Source organism: Eleutherodactylus coqui, chromosome 6 (assembly GCF_035609145.1).
Source record: "Eleutherodactylus coqui strain aEleCoq1 chromosome 6, aEleCoq1.hap1, whole genome shotgun sequence".
In the NCBI taxonomy this organism is placed as follows: Eukaryota; Metazoa; Chordata; class Amphibia; order Anura; family Eleutherodactylidae; genus Eleutherodactylus; species Eleutherodactylus coqui.
In genome coordinates this window covers 104,315,901-104,339,168 of record NC_089842.1, presented here as the reverse complement: position 1 = coordinate 104,339,168, position 23,268 = coordinate 104,315,901, and the positions used below count along the sequence as shown (strand labels likewise).

At 40.9% G+C, this 23,268-nt stretch overlaps 1 protein-coding gene across 7 annotated transcripts in view; it reads right to left on the bottom strand.

The window, feature by feature from the left end:
* The window catches only part of KCNAB2 (potassium voltage-gated channel subfamily A regulatory beta subunit 2), a 198,788-nt gene that overhangs the window by 24,119 nt on the left and 151,401 nt on the right, over positions 1 to 23,268 (bottom strand). For 4 of the 7 annotated variants that reach the window (XM_066607305.1, XM_066607304.1, XM_066607306.1 and 1 more), the window contains 6 exons: positions 19,695 to 19,774; positions 14,685 to 14,729; positions 10,034 to 10,078; positions 9,911 to 9,954; positions 6,553 to 6,639; positions 4,846 to 4,890 (listed from right to left, as the gene is read on the bottom strand). In XM_066607305.1, coding sequence (XP_066463402.1) covers positions 4,846 to 4,890; positions 6,553 to 6,639; positions 9,911 to 9,954; positions 10,034 to 10,078; positions 14,685 to 14,729; positions 19,695 to 19,774 — 346 coding nt within the window. The remainder of the gene's footprint in view (positions 1 to 4,845; positions 4,891 to 6,552; positions 6,640 to 9,910; positions 9,955 to 10,033; positions 10,079 to 14,684; positions 14,730 to 19,694; positions 19,775 to 23,268) is intronic. The other 3 variants (XM_066607307.1, XM_066607308.1, XM_066607303.1) reach the window with 1 other exon arrangement.

The window sequence follows — 23,268 nt, the reverse complement described above, 5'->3', positions numbered from 1 at the left end:
ACATGAATGAAGACTTGCACCCCAAAATGGATACCCCTGTTTCTCCCATGTTCAGAGACATACCCATTGTAGCCCAAATCTTTTGTCTGGATGCACAACGGGGCCCAAAATGAAAGGAGTAGTCGGTGGCTTTCAGAACAGAAATTTAGCATGAAGGTGATTTAGGCCCCATTGCCCACTTGTAGAGCCCTTGAGCGGCCAAAACGACAGAGAACCCCCACAAATGACCCCATTTTGAAAAGTAGACCCCCTAACGAATTTATCTAGGGGTGTACTGTGTATTTTTACACTACAATTTTTGAATAAATGTAAGCAAAACAGTAGGAAAAAAATTACAATTTTCATTTTTTTGGCAGTGGTATCAATTTAAAAACAGTTTTTTTTGTACAGCACACATAGGAATGAAGACTTTCACCCCAAAATTGATACCCCTGTTTGTCCCGTGTTCAGAACCATACCTCTTGTGGCCCTAATCTACTTAAAGGACACATGGCTAGGCCTATAATGGAAGGAGCACCCATTGGATTTTAGGGTACAACGGAATAAATTCCAGGCCCCATTGCCCACTTATAGAGCCATTGAGCGTCCAAAACTATAAAGAACCCCCACAAATGACCCCATTTTAAAAACTAGACCCCTTAATGAATTCATCTAGGGGTGTATTGCGTATTTTGACTCCACAGTATTTGAATAAATTTAAGCAAAGCAGAAGGAAAAAATTCCGATTTTCATTTTTTTGGCAATTTTGTCAATTTAAAAACTGTTTTTTTTGTACAGCACACATAGGAATGAAGACCTTCACCCCAAAATGGATACCCCCGTTTGTCCTGTGTTCAGAAACATACCCATTGTGGCCCTAATCTACTTACAGGAAACATGGCAAGGCCTATAAAGGAGGGAACACCCGTTGGATTGCAGGGCTCAACTGAATAAATCCCAGGCCCCATTGCTCATTTGTACGGAATAAAAATTGACTCCCTAAAAATATCCCCCCCCCCCCCCCTCCGCGCCCTTTTCGGCGTTCCCCAAATCTTAGATAAAAGTAATAATGTGAACTGTGTGGTATTTCCAAACACAGGGGTAATTGCGGAGGCTGGTTGGGATGGGTACATGGGGCAATAAAACCATGTATCGCCCCTCCTCTCATGCTTTTTTGGGGTATTTCGTGACCTTAGTGGCGGGTATGGGGTGTAAAAAGTGGCGTTCCATGAGTCTCCGTAAGCTTGATGAGGTGCGGCGGTCTCACATAGAAGGCGCTCAACAAGCTATTCTTGGAACTGCAGGAAGGCGAGCGTTCCCAGGGCTTCTTGTAAAATACGTATTACAGGTAGCGGTCTGAATAACGCCGGGCTCACGCAGCCGTAGGCGGAATCCGCTTGCGGAGGCCCACAGCGGATCCCAGCTGTGAGCCCGGCTGTGACCCTGCGTACGGCCACATAATGTACTGCGCATAACTGCCTATTCACACAGGCGGTCATTCGCAGTACACTTTTTTTTTTGTTGTTGTTTTTATTTCCCGCACCGTCGCTTAGCGATGACACAGGTACCCGCAGCCCGTATACAACGTAGTTGCGTATGGACAGCGGGTATATCCACGACCATGGAGCACAATTGGCTCTATGTTGCCGATATCCGCGGTAAAATAGAACCTGCTGCTTTCTCTTTTCTGCGAGGGGATTACATAATTCCAACCCACTAATGTAAGCGGAATTGTGTGATCCAATGCGATTGATCTGCGTAATACCGCGGATCAGACGCATGCGGAATCCGTAATTCCTATCCGGTCATGTGAGACCGGCCTAAGGTAGATCGCTACCTTTTTTTTTAACATGACCGGGGACCGCTCAATGAGGCCACCCGTCACTGCTCCAGGCTCTCGGCGACCGATGGTCGCTGAGAGCGAGGAGATTTTAAGTTTCCTGGGCTCCCCGACTTTTTCGCATGTGTCCGGTGTTTTGCCGGCGGTCGCATGCGCAGAATACGGGAAAGTTCACGGAAGAAGATTGCGTCGGGGTGCAAATACGGAGGCCTCCGGTAAAAAGTTTCATCTCCTCTCACCGATCGCATCGTGACCAGGAACCGCTCACCGCGGCACCCCGTGAAATCTCCAGGCTAAGTTTTGTAGCCAGGAGCAGGGAGATTTTAAATTACCATGGCTTTTGCGCATGCGCCTGCCATATTGGCGACGGGCACGTGCGCAGAAGCTGGAGTAAGGTCCGCGGATAAATCCGCGGGCCTTAGGTACGTCATTTCATCCTCCCTCACGGATATGATCCGTGGGGGGAGATGAAACGCAAACTTTTTAAAACTTTTTTTTTTTACTTTTTACCCCTTTTTATTTTTTATTTTTACTTTTTGCACTTTTTTTTAACTTTACATGATCCCTGTCATCCATTGGATGACAGTGATCATGTCCCCAGTGACATCCCTCTGCTCTTGGCTACACATGGCAGCCAGGAGCAGAGGAATTTTGAATTTCCCGGGGCTCGAGCCCCTCTGTGCACGCGCCCGATGTCAATCATCGGGCGCGCATGCGCAGACGGGGATTTTGGGTCCCGGGACATCGCAGAGGACCGGGGTGAGTATTTTCACCTCCCCTCATGGATCCGATCCATGAGGGGAGGTGAAACTTCACTTTTCTTTTACTTTTTCAACTTTTTTGCGATCGCCGGTATCCAATGGATAGCGGCGATCGCGGGCCCGGGGACCGCTCACAGCGGTCCCCGGTAACACCTCCTGGTTACCGGCTACCTTCACGAGCCGGGAGCCAGGAGATTTTAAATTTGCCTGGGACACCCGGGCTTCTGCGCGTGACGTCATCGCCTGGCGCGCATGCGCAGACGGCCGCCGGCGGGTCCGGGAGGAGCAGATCTCCGGGGGACACCGCCGACAAGCCGCGTGAGTATTTTCAGCTGCCCTTATGGATCCGATCCATCAGAGCAGCTGAATTACTACTTTTTTACACAGTTTTGTTTACTTTTTTGCGATCGGTGCTATCGATTGGATTTCGCCGATCGCAATGCTGGGGGGGACTCCTGGGATGACAGCTCCATGCGGTCGGCTACCTGAGGGCACCGACAGCATGGAGCTGTCACGTCCTCAGGCCAATGGGCATTAATCCAAAGAGGATGCATAAAACTACATCCTCTAGGATTAAAGCCCACTTTCTGAGGACGTAGTTTCCCGATGGGGCAGTCGTTAAGGGGTTAAAGGCCACTAAATATGTTTTCATTTCATAGGTCTCAGAAAGCCTAAAACCGTGTCATTTAGATCAAGTTAGTAGTAAAATGAAAATAGCAGAAAAAAAGACCACAAAACCACAATTAACCAGTTGATGTCTACAACTAAAAAATCATCAAAACCTATCAGTTTATTACAAGCTATACAGAGACACCAGAATGTATGTACTCCATTTATTAGCTGACATTACTGATCTGTAACCAATGGTTCTCAGCTGGCTGGAGATCATTGAGACCGACTCAAGGTAAATCATTTTTTAAAAAACATCCTAGTTTACAATAAGGTTACCCTGACCAGTGCATGTTACACGTAAAAAGGTTAAATATTATGTATCCAGATTCATGTGATGTCACAAAAGGCGTTATGGATGCATGAGGACAAACTGTCTACAGGGCAGAAAAGTCCCCACTCTACAGTGCTTGCAAGGCATACTGCAAAGTGCAATTCTAACTATTTTAAGTGTTTCTAAAAATAAAGATAAAAAACAAGACATTTCATAGAATTTAAAAAAAAGTGATTTCTTTGTACTCATTCATTTTTTTAGATTAGAAATTCATAATTACATAACGCAAGTTATGAGTGACCAAATTCCTAAAGAAAAAAAAAAAACACTCAATTCGAACATTTGTGGGTTTCCACATCTGTTAATTTTACACAGTATCTAAAATTTGGATCTCAACAAAGGTGAGATTTTAGAAACACTTTAGGGGAATAATGCTTTAACCATCTCCATCATGCAAACCTCTTATTTTTCAACATAGGCCCATGCCAAGAGAAAGAAATCATCCACTCAGAGCATGAGTTATGACCATGCGCTGTTTCAAAGCATCTAACCAACAAGCATCTCAGTAAATAGGAACAAAAGGATCCTTAAAAGTGCATGGATGCATAAAACAGCATTACACTTTTGGGTATCAAACAGATCAATAACACGAGCAAAACCAACAGATAATACAACTGGGCAAAGGCATAAATGTAAAACAATAGATTTTTTTCTATTAGTATTATTTATAGAAATAAAATAAGATTTTTTTTTTAAGTTTTCACTACATTTTAATAAAAATGTTTTTAAGAATCAAATTTAATTTTTTTTTATAATTGCCCAGCTGTAGAACTGATCTATTCTTCAAGAAAATATTAAAATTCTTATTTCTTGAAGGTTAAGCAGCATCATTGAGTATTCTCCTCACATTACAGAAGTTCTGCCATCGGTAATGTGCTTCAGAAATGAATAAAATAAATTTTTTTTAAAAAAAATCACCCAAACAAAAACACCAATGATGCAAAAAACAGTTTTGAGACACCAATCAGAATATACCATGCAAAAAAATAAATTAAAAAAAATCCCAGTAACAAGAGTAATGGTATGGTACACAAATCAGGGCAAAAAGGGTAAGGGACAATATAATTGAAGGGATAAGAAAAAGATTGGATTTTACTTGCAAGATGTTCTTTAAAGGGTATTTTTATGCATTTTATGGATATTCTTTTCCTTTGGGGACTGGGTAGGAAACACTTGTATGGTAAAGATAAAACTACATTATCTGTCCCATAAAATGCCTTTTGGACACGGAATTCAATATGGAGATTGTGGGTACTGTGTACCTTCTATGATGAATGTTCTCGACTTGGAAGAACTAAATGGGTCTCCTGGTAATGAAAGAAAGATTTAGAAAGACCAGAGTTTACAGCTGAAAGTTCATGACATTGTTTGACAAAAGGGCAAAGGACTTTAAAGTTATCATCCGATGGAGACAAAAACTGTTCTGTTGTGTGAATGCAACATTCGAAAAAAAATTCTAGATTTTTGAAATTCCTGTGGGAAATTCTTAAAAATGATTCCCCCCTGAATGCCCTTATCGTTCTGTAGCTCAGTTGTAAATGACTACATCCTGTTTTATTATTGAAAAATTTAATGATTTGTTTGAAAAGCAGAAACGCATGAACATTTGAAAAAACTGGGTGAAATGTGAGCATAAAACAACAATGAAAACAACAAGCCAACAAAAATAATACACTCAATAGTCCCAACCACCTGCGATATTTAATGTTTTCACACATAGGTGGTATTGTAGGCAAAAGGTTAAAATAGATCAATTCAGACTAAAAATCTTGGAATAGTTCAACTGATTAAAAAAACTGATAAAAAAAGCACTAATACAAAAAAAATGTATACAATAAAACATAAAAAAAAAAAAAAAGTATGATATATTGTATTTAATATATGTTAGATAACCAATAATGCCACATTTAAATGTAATGTATTTTGAATACTAAAAAAAACCTCATTCAATATATAATTAATTATAAATAACACTTTTTTTTGTTATTGTTATCAATTATAGGGGTTTTCCAGGACTACAATACTGAAGGGATAGGCTGTCAATATTACATTAGTGAGGAGTCCGACTCCAAATCAATCAGTTGACTCAAGGAGCACACTAGTGAGCAAGAGATGCATCGTCTCCTTTGTTTACCAGACACAGCTTTGTAGTTTTGGTTGTGATGGAGCCGCTTATTAAAGCACAACCCCATTGATGTGAATGGGAGCAAGTTGCAGTATTAGACACAGCCACAACCAAAAGTATGGAGCTGTGCCTCATAAACAGAGAAGGGTGTGGGGCGCTCGCTGCCAATTCAAGTTAATTAATTGGCAGTGGTGTTGGGAGTCTGACTCCCATTGATCAGATATCATGGACAACTCATCACTACTTTAGACCCAGAAAACCCCTTTAACAAGTAATATAGTCACAAAAATTAAATATAATTATATTAAGTTATATTAGTCTCATTACAAGCAAAGATTTCAATGAAAAACAGTTAATATAAAATCTGTTGTATGTATTAAAACTTGAAATGGAATGAAACTTGGCATTGCAATTTATGCTTCAGGTTGTACATAGGGAATTATATATATATATATTTTTTTTATTGCCCAAAATAAACCAGTTCTCTAGCTATTCTATCAACAGGCAATGCATCGAATAGTATGGAAACAAATGTGGCATTTATATTTTTGATTAAAGCATGTAATCCCTTCTATTTAATACCACATATCATAGTGCTACACTTCAACGCAATAATATACAAGACCCCCTGTCAAAGATGATAACCACACTACTCTTCAAAATGTAAAAAATAAATAAACGCAGGTTAAGAAAAAGTATATTCATACAGATTTACATTTACCTGGAAAGACTTTAGGCTTTTTTTTGTTTTGTTTTTTAAGTTTTTTTTAGTTGAATGTGATATTGTACAGGATGAAGAGGATATTATACATTGTTGGCACTATATGACTTGTTGAAGGCTTACCTTCCATCGGTGTGTTGGGATCAGGTCGGTTAGCGAACACGACATCCACATATTCTAGCTGAAGTCTATCTAAAGAAGCCTTTAAACCTGAATATTAAAAATAAAAGCAGCAAAAAATGACATGTCATAAACAGAAACATTTCCGAAACAGAGTTTAAATAGGACCTGTCAGTTCCCCTGACATGTCTGTTTTATTAGTTGCTTGCAGTCCCCGTGAAATTACAATTCTGGAGCATCTTTTCTTAGAATTCTGCATTGTGCTGTTCTTTTGTTATTCCTCCTAGAAATGTATAACTAAATTAACAATTGGACATTACTATTCCTTGTCAAAGGGGTGTCACCCTATACAAATCAGCAGTGAGGTTGTACTGCAGTAAGGTTGTACAGTGTCAAAGTGGGTAGGCACACACACAACTCGTCACACGGGGTCGTCAATTTATCCATAAATTCCTGGTAGGGTCAGCAAAGGAACTGCCAGAGTTATTTAAAAAAAACACACACTGGAACTGTTGTTATTTCATAGGGAATACAAGTATTTATTAAAACAGATGTGAGTAAAGCACAAGGGTCCTCTTAAACCTGCTACAGTTGTAGCTACATGAACCTTAATAATAATTCTTCATTATTGTGTTTTACCTAAATATTTAATTATTTACTATTTATTATTTACATTTTTAAATATCATCAACTAAACATGGTCTAAAGTTTAACTTTTTCATTGACTGCTCCTGCCTCATTAAAGTGCCATTTCTGATTATGGACTGAGTCTGGTATTGCAGCTCACACCTCATTGAAGTTAATGGGTAGTTCTTGCAATACTATACAGCCCATGGACAAGAGGGAAGTAGTTTATCGAAAAAAACCAAATCATCTTTTCTAATCTTATACATCCCCTTTAAAGGGAACCGGTCACATCGCTACAGCACCATAAACTTAGTTATGGTGCCGTTATGGGACGTGACAGAAAGCCAGGTGGTGTATCTTTTAAACTCCCCCGCTCCCGCAATCCAGAGGTGGCTACCTCTGAAGTCAGCATGCAGCAAGAAAATCCAATTATTTTTAGAGTCTGGTGCATGCGCTCTCCCATAGACTTTTATAGAGGAACTTGCACATGGGACTCTGAAAAAAAGTCAGATTCAGAAAGACCAGAGTTTACAGATAACTTCACCGGTTGACAGCGCTGGATCGCGAGAACAGGTGGGTATAAATAAATAGATCACCCGGCTCCCTGTTAACTTAGTTTATAGTGCTGTGGTGGTGTGACAGGTTCCCTTTAAGCTTAAAATGCATATTTATATGGGTTTAATACACTATTAAGTCCAGTGCCAAGCAATGAATGAAGGGATTTCTTACTATGTTCCCTGAATCTCTGTAAATAGGGGAGATGGAATAATACCTCCACAGTGCCACCTATTGGAAGGCAGCATTCCTTCAAGCCAAAGTTAGACTCTTTATACAAGCCTTGTAACAATGACTGGGAATTAAAAGCAAAGCCAGACTCCATGTACAGACAGCTGTTTCAGGGTATTTGTCCTTCATCAGCTGCCTTCCAATAGGTGGCACTGTGGAGGTATTATTCCATCTCCCTTATTTGCGTATTACCCAGAGGAGCATGAATGCCCTTTTGAGTCTCCTCACTCACTGTCTAGGTGCTCTCCCTAAGGAGAAAAGATAGCGTTTCATACACCCGAATCTCTGTGTCATGCTCTATGTCCTCTGACCATGTGTTAGGAATAACACAGTATCAGTTTTGCATGAAGTACTCCTTTAAAGAGGGTTTCCTATGATTGAAAGTTATTTCCTCTCTGTAACATAGGATAAACGTTTGATCATTTGGTTTGGACTGGCTGGACCCTCACAAATCTCGAAAAAGGGGGTCTCATGCCTTCCTCATATGAATGGAGCAGCGGTCAAGCATGCACACTGACACTTCAATCATCTCTATGGAGCTGCCAGAGACTGCCGAGTACAAGCAGTTATAACCTTTGCATAGAAGATAACTTTCAGTCTTGGGAAAACCGCTTTATGATTAGTTTCTATAGAAAGAATTTTACCAAGGGGATTTTACCACCAGATGAATGGTTGTACAAGTAATATGGCAGCAGCTCAAGACTGCCAGAATAGGAACCACTGAACTTGCTCATAGAAAGGGGGATTCTGAGAGAAGGACCCTCCTTCCCTTCTATTACATCCCTATGCCCTAGTAGGAGGTTGTCTTTAACAGACAAGACAAAGTACGCCACCATAAAAGATTGATGTTTGGACATTACATTACACATTGCAGAGGTTTTGTTTACTCAGTCAGTCACACTGTGGCCATTGTAGTAATCTATTCTACATCAAGTCATTACAAGAGTATGTAAAAAAAAGTCCTCAGGAAAACAAAATAAAATGAGCCAGGTTTACTAATTGGAGAACACTAGTTATTAGTGTAAAATGTAACAAAAAGTTGCAAACATGATGTGTGCTAAATTCCCATAAGAATTTGTGACTTTTAAGCCACATTTATTATGCAAACTAGTAATTATTAGGAAATAATAGTACTAGTGTTTCTGGTGACGCAATGCGCCACACAGCTCTGTTACATGCACGTCACACACAGCACTGTTACATACAGTACATTGTTCATCCGATACAACAGGGATCAGCAGCACAGCACTGGAGATGAAGGACCTGTGATGACATCACCATCATGCTCTGCCCCTGATCACATGACAGTGACGCTCATCCCGAGTGAATGACTTACTTGCTCCACCCCCGATCACGACTGTGACGTCAACAAAGGTCCTTCATCGCCAGTGAGAGAGTTACATGCTCCGCCCCTTATGATGACTGTGACATTAGCAAAGGTCCTGCATTGTTGTGCAGATTATGGAGGGACAACAAAACACCCTGCAACCTAAGTTGCTATGGAATACTAACAAACACCTAGCCGGACAGCAGCCGTGTGCGTATCGGACCTGTGATGATGTCACAGTCATGTGATCAGGGGCAGAGCATGTAACCCCCTCACTGGGGATGAAAGATCTTGGATAACGACACTGTCATGTGATCAGGGGCGGAGTATGTAAGTCACTCACAAACCCATTCATTCATGCATGGACGGACGAACAGGTCGTTGTTAGTAGTTTGATTAAGTGAAAATGGAGCAAATGTCAGGTGTAAATAGCCTGTTTGAGAGGTAAAAGGAAGAATAATCGTGAAGGTTTGTAGAAAGTTTTACAACAATGCTTTCAGTTATGTGTGTAGAGGGCTTTAGATCAATATCATGGTGATGTACAATGCAGTATAAAACAATGTGTTGCATCATAGTAACAAGCTGTGCGAATGCCACTAGAAATAGGATTGGAGATCTCACCTTCAATGATATGTTTTCTGGATAAACCTCTTTCAGTTTCTGCCCTACAATGTACAGACAACCGTTATCTACACAGTCCATTTATGTAAACAGTCAAATTATTCCAAATGTCTAATTACTTACTTTCCTCCCCAAAAGATTTTGGTTGTAATAACCAAACTGGATCGCCTGGATAGGAAAGCAGAAAAAGAATGAATACATAAAAATACTTCTATTATTGTTATTTACAACTTTTTATCCAAATTTTGACTACATATATTAGCCTATATAAACACCAATGTCAGAAAATATTATCTGTTTACTAAAAGAATAGTAGATGCTTGGAACAAACTTCCAGCAGACGTGGTTGGAAAATCAACTGTAAGTGAATTTAAAGAGAACCTGCTGTGGTGTAAAGTCAGCAATGTTGGACACACAACTCTACAGCCATGGTCCTGCACCCACCTTTGTTCGCTGGGATGGTCTCTTCTCAGATCCGCTGTGAATCTGTCAATCGCACAGTCCCCACAGCTGTCAATGGGTGATGGACTGTCAATCTAGTTTGACATCACACTCATTGGCAGTAAGCAGTTGGGAATGCCTAGTGAACAAACCATAATGTCGGGAGCCCGATTTACGAAGAGCCCATCTGAGCGAATTGAGGACAGTTTGATAGAAAATTTTATTATATATATGTATATACACAATATACAACAACAGTCAAGAGGTTGGACACCTTTTCATTCAATGGTTTTACATCTTTTTTGTAGATTGACCATGAACACATGAAGTTACACAAATGGAATTAAACAGTAAAAAAGTGTTAAACCAGAATAGATTTTAGATTATTCATAATTAGCCTCCTTTCGCTTTGATGACACCTTTGCACACACGTGGCATTCTCAGTCAGCTTCATGAGGTAGCCACCTGGAATGGTTTTCAATTAACAGGTATGCCTTGTCAAGAGTTAAAGGGAATCTGTCAGCTGGAACATGCTGTCCAAACTGCAGACATCATGTTATAGAGCAGGAGGAGCTGAGCAGACTGATATATAGATTTATGGGGAAAGATTCAGTAGAACTTGTATGCCATTTAATTAGATCTCTACTCATTCTGAGCTGAACAGTCCAAGGGCTGGTGCCATCAGTGACTGACAGCTACCCCTGTAGGTACACTCATACACAGACAGCTGTCAATCACTATTAGGACCGCCCATTGGACTGTCCAGCTTAGAATGAGCAAAGGTTGATGATCCTAATCCATAATTGACCGCTTTCTCTCTATGAGTGGACACAGAGATAGCGGTCAATCACTGATAGAACCGCCCAGATGACCATCAAGTATAGAATGGGCAAGAAGGATTTAAAAGAATGAAATACAAGTTATACTGAATCTTTCCCCATAAAACTATATATCAATCTGTTCAGCGTCTCATGTTCCACAACACGGTGTCGGCAGTTTGGACAGCATATTCCAGATGACAGACTTCTTATAACTTGTGGAATTTCTTGCCTTCCAAATCCCTTAAGGACTGCCCATTTCCCCCCCATTTCCGTTTTTTCCTCCTTCCAGCCAAAAAATCTTTACTCTTATTTATCCATCAACGTAGCTGTTTGAGTGACGAGTTGTAGTTTTCAATGGTACTATTAAATGTACCATATAATGTACTGAAAAACTTCTAAATGGAGTAAAATAAAACTATTTTGCCATGTTTTGGGTAGATTTTGTTTTTACGGTGTACATACTGCGGCAAAAATGACGTGCTAACTTTACGATACCAAATTCATATATTTAATTTTTGTTGTACTACTTTTCAAAAACAAATATCTTCTGTAAAAATGCTATTTTTTTTCTGCCATCTTCAGACTGCGATAACTTTTAAAATTTTCCATCAACAATTGGCGTGTAGGGTTCATTTTTTTGCAGGATGTCCTATATTGTCTATTAGTACCATTGTGACGTACATATGATCTTTAGATTAGTTTTTTATTACATTTTTTCATGGAGATGGGATGACCAAAGAGGCGCAATTCTGGCATTGTGTATTTTTTTTCTTCCAATGTTCACCATGCGGTACAAATACTGCATTACTTTGCTAGGTTGGACTTTCATGGATGCAACAATACCAAACAGATTTTTTAATGTTTTATGGGTTTGTTTTTTTATTATATATATGGAAAAGTTTTTTAAGAAAACTTTTACTTCCTTTAATTTTTTTAATAATAAATAAAAGTTTTTTTTTAATTCTTTACATTTTTTTGTCCCCACAGGAGACTTGAACTTGCTTGATCGCTCATCCAGTATAATGTAACCGCAGTTTTACATTATACTGCGGACTGACAGACATTCTATCAATCCAGACCACAGGCATAACTTCATAGGCAATCAGCCATGTCAGCGCTGGGGGCCTTCAGACAGCCGCAGGCTGTCATGGCAACTGAACGGCACCTTGTGATCCCCCCCAAAACTTTGATCGGAGGATTTAACCGCCGCTGTTAAACCTGTAAACGCTGCTGTCAGTTCTAACAGCTGCGATCAACGTTAACCCTGAGTTCACATTAGTCGGAATCCCGTCGGAAAGCTCACGATGTTGGCACTTAGCCGCGGGTTTTGAGTGGCTGGGCCACATGCTTTTCTGTTGCGGCCGTGCTCTCATAGAGAGGAGCGCGGCTGCATCGAAAAAAAAAAAAATACACATGGTGCGGCATTGGCTTTGCTGCAATGGATTGGCCGTCCTGTGTGGACAAGATTTTTCACTAAATCTCATCCACATGGCTGGCTAATCCCGGGATTAGCGGCCGCAGCAAAATTCCGCACAGAATTTCCGCGTCAATCTGCCCTGTGTGAACCCAACCTAAAGCTGATCATGGCTGTTGCAACCAGGTGTCACTATAAGAAATAGTTGGCACCTGCCTTCCCGATCCCCTCCATACAAACTACAAATGCACAGCATGTATATTAACATCCTGTGTCATTGAGGGGTTGTGTTGTGCAGAGATAGGGTTGGTACACAATTCCATACAGTGTGTAGCCCTATTGAACTAATCTTTTAATACACTTTAGGGCAAGAGCCACCCAACTAAGTAAAGAGAAACAACAGCCCATCATTACTTATACGGTATGTCCTCATAGCAGAAATTCCACATTTTTCACATCAAAATACACATTGTGTTGTGGAATTTATCCCTAAATTGAAAATGTATCCACACCAAAATCCACAGTGCAAAATACGTTGCAGATCTTGGCGTGGATCTGCATAATGTGCGAACGTACCCTTAATCATGAAAATAAGCCAATCTGGAGAATGTTAAGAACTTTGAAGGTATCGTCAAGTGCAGTCATGAAAACCATTAAACTGGCTCTCATGAGGATCACCCCAGGAAAGAAGGCCAAGAGTTACTTCTATTACAGAGGATAAGTTCACTACAGTTACCAGCCTCAAAAACTGCAAATTAACAGAGACATCTCAACATCAACTGTTCAGAGGAGATTGGACAGGAGATAATCAGGCCTTTATCGTCCCACTGCTGCAAAGAAGCCACTACTGAAGAAGAAGAGAATTGCTTGGGCCAAGAAACACGAGGAATGGACATTAGACTAATGCAAATCTGTGTTTTGGTGTAATGAGTCAAAATTTGAGATTTTTTTGGCTCCTACTGTGTTTGTGAGACACAGAAAAGGTGAGTGGTTTCTACATGTGTAGTTCCTACCGCGAAGCATGGAGGAGGTGTGACTGTGGGGGTATTTTGCTGGTGACCCGGTTGCTGATTTGTTCAAAATTCAAGGCATACTTCAGCAGCATTCTGCAGCGACATACCATCTTATAGGGAGTGCACTTAGTGGGAGCATCATTTGTTTTTCAAAAGGACAATAATCCCAACTACACCTCCAGGCTATGTAAGGGCTATTTGACCAAGATGGCATCGGATGACATGGCCTCTATAATCACCCAACCTAAGCTCTAATTAGATCATTTGGGAGTAAATTATACCGCAGAGTGAAGGACAAGCAGCCAACAAGTGCTCAGCAGCTCTGGGAACTACTTCAAGACTTTTAGAAACCCATTCCAGGTGACCTCATGAAACTGATTAAGAGAATGCCAAGACTGTGCAAAACTGCCATCAAAGCAAAAGGGGGCTGCTCTGAAGACTCTCAAATATACAACATATTCTGGTCTGTTTAACACTTTCTTATTTGTTACTTAATTCCATATGTGTTCCATCATAATTTTCATATCTACACTATGACTCTACAAGGTAGAAAATAGAAAAACAAACAAGTAAACTTTTATATAGAGTATAAACCAAGCTCTAGTACGTCTAGAATATATTCAGAAATTCATGCAGAATTTTATTTCTCTTTATATATTAGAAAACCCCAATGGAGTTAGGGATGAGCTGTAACCATTTGATAACAGTTTTAATTAGAATAGGAAGCTTCAAATTAGGTACTAAATTGTATAAAAATAGGGCATAAACATAAAATCACAAAGATTTGTATTCGGTCATGTAGAGAAATCTTTACATAAAAAGATACTTCTTATCTAGATTAATATTGAAGTCTATGCATACATATAAAATATTCCGCTACTATATACTACAGCGTGTCATTCTAAACACCAGAGGTCAGTTGAGTTTAATAACTGACAACAAGATATCAAGAAATGAAGCTGCACGATTTTACGGCGTTAATTATTTATTGTGCTCTTTTTTTCACTCCTAAGCAAAGAGGATGCAGATGAAACTGTTCACCACATAAAAGATTCATCACTCAGCTTTAATATGCAAATAATCACCTCCAACCTTTCTTCTTGATGATATTTCCCAATACAACTTCAGCCCTGAAGAGGAGAAAATAATAATCGGAATGGTCATCAAAACAAGGTTAGGTATTAGGAGAAGAGAACTAAAACTGGCCTATAACATCACCTACGGTCAAAGGGTCACATTTTTGCAAAAGTGTCATTAAAACAATTCTGCAGCATCTTTTCCTAGAAGTCTATGTTGTACCGTTACTTTATTATTTCTCCTGGAAATGTTCCATATATACTCGAGTATAAGCCGAGTTTTTCAGCACATTTTTTTAAGCTGAAAAAGCCTTCCTCGGCTTATACTCGAGTGAGGTTAAAAAAAAACAAACAAAAAAAAAAAACCTGCAATACTCCCCTCCCAGCCTGCGTCTGTGTCCCCGGCGCGATGGTCTCCCTGGCGGTGCGGCAAGCTGCTTGAGAATTCCCCCCACTGTCATCTCTCTGCCCAGCTTTGAATTCTCCTGCCATCAGCGCTGTGTAGGTAAGCGCTGTGATTGGATCGAGCGCCAGCCAATCACAACCGGGGCTCGATCATTTACAGCACTGAATGGCTGTGATTGGTTTATCGAGCGCCGGTTGGGATTGGTTGGCGCGCGATCCAATCACAGCGCTGACGGTGGGGTTATTTGAAAACCGTGCAGGTAGATAGGAGTGGGGAGAAGTCTGAAGCAGCTTGCCGCATCGCCGGGGAGACCATCGCACCGCGGCGACAGAGACGCCGGCTGGGAGGGGAGTATTGCGGGTTTTTCTTTACCTAGTATATACTCAAGTATAGCTCGGCTTATACTCGAGTCAATAAGTTTTCCCAGTTCTTTGTGGTGAAACTTATTGACTCTGCTTATACTTGGGTCGGCTAATACTCGAGTATATATGGTAAGATTCAATTGTCTAGCTTGATTAAGCAGGTGCTACCATTTCTGTCACTATGATATGTGCCTACAGAGTCTGACACTCTCCAATCAGTGGTGCTGGTGTGAATTTCCTCTGTTACTCCTCCTGGAAATGCATGAATCAAACTGGCAACTTAGTAATACCATTTCCCTTCAAACTAATGTGTTTCGACACACAACAACACTATCCAATCGGTCATGAATGTACCAGACTGTATAGGAACGCACCATATTGACAAGATCAATTCGAATACCTAATTGTCCATATAGTCAGACCTTTGCAGGACGAATAACAGAGGAATTTTACAAGGCAGCAATAAAAAAAAAATAGGGAATACAAGTGTTTACTAAAACAGAGAGGTCAAGAAAGCTCTTTAAAAGTTCATATACTTCCTAGAGATTTTTTTAACTAATTAAAAGCAGATCCTGACACAGTGAGTCTGATGTACTAATACCGTCTAAAAGTTAGACAGTGTCAAGTTAGACTAGACAGCCTGAAAGGTGCCAGATTTATTATGGTGGCTTTACTAAATAATAAATCTAATCGAATTTTAAAACTATCTAGTCTAAGTTTAAACTGCCTACTAGTTGGCTTAGATAAAGCCAAAATTTGAGCTAAAATTTTGGTGCAATTTGCTGCTGTTTGGCACAATTTTTGTTGCAATTCAAGCCATGCCACTTTTTTGGACAGTTCGGAAAAATTGTCTGAAAGTGGCTAAAAGCATATAGCAAATGTGGGGCAAAGCACGCAAGACAGCTTTCTGGTGTTACTTGTGTCAGAAAACTGTTGCATTTTGAATAGTAAATAAGCCAAATGTTTTTTTTTTTTCTAACCTGTTTTTATTTTGTGATGGTAAATTGTTGTTTTTACTATTTTCTGTATAGAATTATGGGGGCTCCCATCTTGCCTGAGCTCCTGTAACCAGCAGAGATATGTTTTACGTTATGTTCACATCTGTCTTTGGGGATTCTGTTTTTCTGCACCGTTAAAGGAGCAGGAAAAAGAAAAAGCTTTGACGAATGGACCCGTTTTGTGACGGAACCAAGTGGTGCTGAAAGGACCCCACCGGACGAAAACGTCCTCTGTGCAGAACTTTTTCATTTGGAATTTGATGGTAGATCTACTTTAAAAAATAAAAACCTTCAATAAAGAATAGGTAATTTTCTCATGATAGATTACCTTTTCAAGGGATTATCTGGGTTTTAGAAAGCGATGGCTTATCTTTAGGTTAGAACATAAATATCGGATTGCTGGAGGTCTGCTGCCCAAGGACTCCCACCAGTCAGCTGATTAAAGGGACCGCGGTGCTCAACTGAGTGCTACCATTGCTTCAATGTTTACATCCCAGTAGGATCCTGTTTATACTCAGCATAATGGCAGATGTGAACATTGAAGCAGCTGGGGCCCCTTTAATGGTAGGAATGTTGGTTTGTGGATCAGATATTGATGGCCTATTATGTGGAGAGACCATCACCTTGTAAAACCAGGATAACCCCTCTAAATAAGGGCTAAATGAGATAGGGATATCGACAGGGAAAAGAAATAGAAAGAGAAGGATAGACAGAGAGCTATGCAAAAAAAAGCCGTACATTTTTTTGCCTTTGAGGCCTGTAGAGGAAATACTCAGCAGTATTTTCATGCAATATTTCAGTAGAAACAGACAAAACTGATCTCCACAGAGTGCATTGTGTTAGATCTCCTAAATGTAGATAGTCTGGAAACGCACTAATATGGATACAGCGAGAAGACAGATCGTAAACTATGGGGATAGATGCAGTAGAATATGTACAGATGAGCTAGAACAAGAGGGAATTAAAGATCGTAATCTCTTGTCTGCGCATTAACTTTACTTCAAAGAGGAAATTGTGGTGAACATCAAGTGTAGCGGGCTGGAGATGTGCAGATATCAGCCATTGGGGGGGGATTTATCATTGCTGTGCACCAATATTCTGGTGGGGAAAAACAGGGCAAATATTGATGCATGTTGCATTTACTCTAAAATGCATGACTTATTTTTTTTTACACCTGTCTCACCACTGTTTGAAAAGTTAAGTTTAGCGAAAGGGTGCGGGGCCTTCCCTGTGTGACATATTTACTACAAATTACAACAGTGACTGGCGTAAATTATAGTTCAAACCTATATCATGTCATAGCTGGCATAGATGTAATTTTCTGGTGGTGATCTTTAGCTTAAAGGAGATGTCCCGCGCCGAAACGGGTTTTTTTTTTTTTAAACCCCCCCCCCGTTCGGCGCGAGACAACCCCGATGCAGGGGTTAAAAAAACCACCCGCACAGCGCTTACCTGAATCCCGGCGGTCCGGCGTCTTCATACTCACCTGCTGAAGATGGCCGCCGGGATCCTCTGTCTTCGTGGACCGCAGCTCTTCTGTGCGGTCCACTGCCGATTCCAGCCTCCTGATTGGCTGGAATCGGCACGTGACGGGGCGGAGCTACACGGAGCCGCTCTCTGGCACGAGCGGCTCCATAGAAGACTGCTGAAGACCCGGACTGCACAAGCGCGGCTAATTTGGCCATCGGAGGCCAAAAATTAGTCGGCTCCATGGGAACGAGGACGCTAGCAACGGAGCAGGTAAGTAAAAAACTTTTTATAACTTCTGTATGGCTCATAATTAATGCACAATGTATATTACAAAGTGCATTATTATGGCCATACAGAAGTGTATAGACCCACTTGCTGCCTCGGGACAACCCCTTTAAGGAAAAACTACATCTTCCAGTGTGCCTTGAAGTTTTACAATAGTTGGAGAGCAATAGGTCAAACATCACTGCCCTACAATGGTTATAGAGAACCACATTGTATAACCCAATTACCTTTTATATAGTCTTAGAAGAAGGAGTATGCTTGGATTATTATTTATCCAAAAAAGAGCCAAGGAACTGAATCCTAAGAAATTAGCAACATAAAAAGAATAGAAGTGTTCTAATAATGATCAATATAGTGTACTTATTTTTGGGGCAACATGGTATGTAGGAAAGATAAGACAGGGTCTTATATTAATTTTCGCCCCAAAATATGCACTAGGGCTTATTTTCAGGGAATGTTTTATTTTGATGCAGGTCAGTCGAGTCACTTACCCCGCAGGCTCAGTCCAGATCCATCCCACTGCTCTGCAGAGCCCCAGCACGGTTCCCGCAGGCATATATCTATATTACACTGAAGTTCGGCACTATGGAGCAATTGCAGCAATCTCATTGGTTCTGATTCACAATTCCAGCAATCCCATTGGTTGTTTGGCTTGTCTGATTCAACCCTTATTGGTTGTTTGGGTTCCCTGATTCAACCTAATTGGTTGTTCGAGCCGAACTTGAGTGTAATATAGATATATGCTTCCCGCAGTCCTCTGACACCCACGCAGGATCACTTCCTAGTTATGGGATTCATAAATCCGGCCTCCATGAAGTGATGGCTGTGATTGCTTCTTAGAGTACTGCTCAGCCACTCAATGCTGCACTTAAAGAACCAATCAATGAGGAGCTCGAAGAACCAATCACAGCCATGGCATCGTGCAGGCAGGATTTATGTATCCCGTGATCAGAAAATGATCCTCTGAGGACTGTGGGAACCACGCCCGAGAGGGGCAGTGGGGAGGACCTGGACGGAGTCTGCTGGGTAAGTGACTCAAAGCACTGTAAAAATGCCCTTTTCATAAACCTAATGCATTTGTATTGACTTTTTTTAATGAACTTCACCTATATTTCAAGCCTCCCCACAAATCCTGAAAAACTATGCTAGGGCTTATTTTCAGGGAAACATGGTAACACCATTTCTCTGTCTCAGTTGCCTGTGGCTGCCAATAGGAGGCTGATCTGTATACATCTGTATATGCTTCCTACTTCCACATAGAGGTACCACAACTAGAGCTAACAGGCTAGTAAAATTAACAGAGCATAACAACTATGCAGTTTTCTCACTGATTCCATTGATGGAATCCATCAAGTTTCTATCAGGGATTTTGTATCTTTGCTGGCAGCAATAGCCCTACAGACTGCACTACTGTTCGACGAAAAGGGAAAGAGACTGCTGTGAACAGAGTCTATTGAGGGAGGTCACTCGTAGGCTGGTAGACCGACAATTCACTTACTTCCCAGCAGCGTAAACTTCCGCCGTGTCAAAGAGGTTTATCCCATTGTCATAGGCCAGAGTCATCAATTGCTCCGCCATCTGAAAAAAATAAAAACATGGACATTTTTAAAAAACAGCAAACAAGTTGATGGGTGCAGAACACCAACTTTTTTTGAATTGTTTTTGCCATTTTAAAATCTATGAAAGCAAACAGAAAAGAATGCATAAAACTAAGATATCTTTCACTAAAGAAGCCAGGCACATGGGTAGAATAGAAACTGATGAAAGAGCCTCAGGGATTTATATAGTAAAACATACAGTAGTTAGGGGCTACATGGTAACATACATCATCACCCTGCAGGGTGTCATGGCAGATATGACAAAACAATTTGGCTATGACAGAATGCAACGTATTTTTTTAGCCAGATTATTATGCCCACTTCAAAAATTACAATCTGGCAATATAGCCTAGGGCTGAAAAAACTTTGCGCACGCCTGACATACATAGTGAATTATTGATATATAGTTAAAGGGCCGATCCGGTGAAAAGACATTTTTCCATCCCTGCACCCATCACCTGATTGCAATATACATAGGAGATGTCCAGAGCGTGACAGGCACTCACTTCCATACAGCGTTCCTCCTGTCTGATACATATCAGGCACCATCTTGTTTTTTTAAAATTTTCCCCTGCTTTTTCTTTCTCAGTTACGCGATACACACAGTACTGTCTCTGCCTGCTGGGAGGACAGTTTAATTATCATTACCTTCCATATTCACCTAAATAAATAAAGGCCGTAAGTATATAGTCAGGAAGGATGATCCATCATCTTCATTATAACTCTTTGACGGCAGCTACTAATCATCATCAGTAACTGTGATAGAACTTTTTGGCCCCCAACCCAGTATGGTACAGCCCATATAATACCACCATACAGGGAGTTCTGGTGTTAGAGATTGTTCTCCACAGGAGTCACATACAAGCAAGCAATTCCCTGACAGTCACAAGGTAATACTAGCTGACTTATATACTGGGGGACAAGTTACATAAGGATTGAAGAAATACATTCTCGCACAGTGACCCTCTGCAGATCACATCAGTTAATTTATTGTTAAATGGAAGACTTTTCCATTATAAGTGGAAAAATGAGATGAGAAGTAAAACACTAAGAGCTCGCAGTGCGGGTTAGGAATTCAAAACAGCTGAAGCAATGAAAAATATGAACAATCATCAAAACAAGAGAAAAGGGTTTACATAGCAGAACATAGAAAAGATGATTCTGCATCAAAACACAGGTGCACGTTGTGGAGGCGACTCCGAGGAGACACTGAACATGCAGCGCTTTATGATCATGAAGTCTCTACTTGTAGAATGTGACAATGTCACAACTGCCAGCCTCTAACTCCCCCTTACAAGCCTCTGTAGGCATCATTACTCCCCACAAGCAGCACCTGGAAACAAATATTAAGCAGTCGCCGAAATTGGGCAGTTTCGGGGTGCAACCAGCTATTTACCATTGCTTTTTATTAATGGTTTTTAGGGCATTCACAGTGTAGTATAAAGAGCATGATAACTTTATTATCTGGATTAGCAAGATTCCAACAATACCAAATGTCTATTCCGAAAATTTTACTATTTAGCCTAATAAAAAGAATTAGAGGCATTTTGTGATTATTCTATATATTGGTAACAGAAGGGAGACGAGATATATATGAAAAAAACAACACTAATTACTCACCTCCCCACTGCCACCCGTCACCAGCTCTGGTCCACTATTTACTTTGGCTGCAGAGGTCACTTGGGTTACTTACCAATGTGACAGCTGCAGCCAATAGAAGGCCTGACAGAGACATCATCAGTGACATCCTGTAAATCAGCTGTAGAAGCCCATAGAACATGCCAAGCCTTCTGAGGTGATAACATCACCTGTCGGATGCTGGGTGGGGGAGGCCGAAGAGGATATTCGGCAACACTGTGCGTATATTATGCAATTTTAGGCACAGGAAAAACAAATAATATAGAAAAAATATAAGTCAGAAAAAGTATATTTGCATCATTGCACTAAAAGAGCCATACAATGTTTTCTGTTAAATGGGGCTTTATGAGGGCTTATGATGAATTGTAGCTTCCACTGGTACCATCTTGGAGGTAAATGTGACTTTTCCATCGCGTTTAATTTAGTTTTTCTTAGAGGTGAATAATTGAAAGTTATTCTGGCATTCGTTTTTTTAATGGTTTCTTTTTTCCATAGTTCAGTGTACTTAGGTCATTATAAATGTGGTGATACCCGTCTCCTCTCTCCGGCCCTGGCAGTCTTCTTCTCTGTTCTGGAGGTCGGCCATTGAAAATTCCCCGCCTCCAGAAAGTGCTGCCTCTGATTGGCTGGGTGCTCAGCGAATCAGAGGCAGTACTCAGCTGTTATTCAAGGACGGCTGGGCACTTCCTCTGATTGGCCACAACGCTCAGCCAATCAGAGGCAGCGCTTTCTGGAGGCGGAGATTTTTCAATCCCTGGCCTCCAGACAAGAGAAGATGACTGCCGGGGACGGAGAGAAGAGCCGGACGGCTCTTGTAGTTGAGTTAATCTTTTTTTTTTTCTCTCCAGGGAAGGGCTTATATTTCAAGCCCATCCCCGACAATCATCTCTGCAAACCCACGGCTTTCAATGGGGCCACAGCAGTGCCGGCCCTATTGAAAGAAATGGGAAAGCATCACTGCCACAGCTGTGTCAGGGGTGCGCGATGTTCTCCCTATTGTTTTCAATTGGGCTAGCGCTGCTGCCGCTGGCCCCATTGACAACAATGAGCGATATCGCCCATTCTTCTTTGCGATGCGAGATTACATTGAAAACATCGCAAATGAGAATGAAACCATTGAAAATCATTGGTTTCATTATCATGCGTTTGCACTCACTCTCGCATCGCAGGAAGTCGGATCGCCAGTGGGTGTGAGCCCTTAGTCAGATCTAGAGCTAAATTCAGAATTCTGCTGGCTTCCTGTGTGAGCAATGTGCTATGGAATGTAGATGAAAGTTACACAGATCTAAACCACTAGGTCACATGTCTGGATGCTTTAGATGTGAATGGAGCAAACAGCATGGCTGAACATAAATGGGTACAAGATAATAAAGCAAAGTATGCACAACTTATTATATGAATGTAAATAGGGAAATATCACGGAGTCGGGTTGCTGTTAGACGGGCCTATTCTCGTTTGAGCGAGTAAGTGACGTCACCACTAGCTCGTTGGCTCTTCTGTAGCCTGTTTACACAAGCAGATACATCGTTGGCTCGTTCAAACGAGCATCATTCAGTCTTTCACATTCACTGTATTAGCGAATGTGAAAGACTGAACAATAAGTGAACAAGCCAACGATGGTTTTTATGCCTGCATAACATGAACAACAAGCGAACGATTCTCATTAATCGCTGGTTCGCATCTAGACATAACGATCATCGTTTACTTTTGCTCGTTTGAATGATTTTTTTGAACGATAGTCCGTCTAAAAGCACCTTTCCAGTAAATCCAGATACTGATCACTGGACTTGTGTTTAGATATGGGAAGATTATCACTATGTATTAACGAGGAGTGTC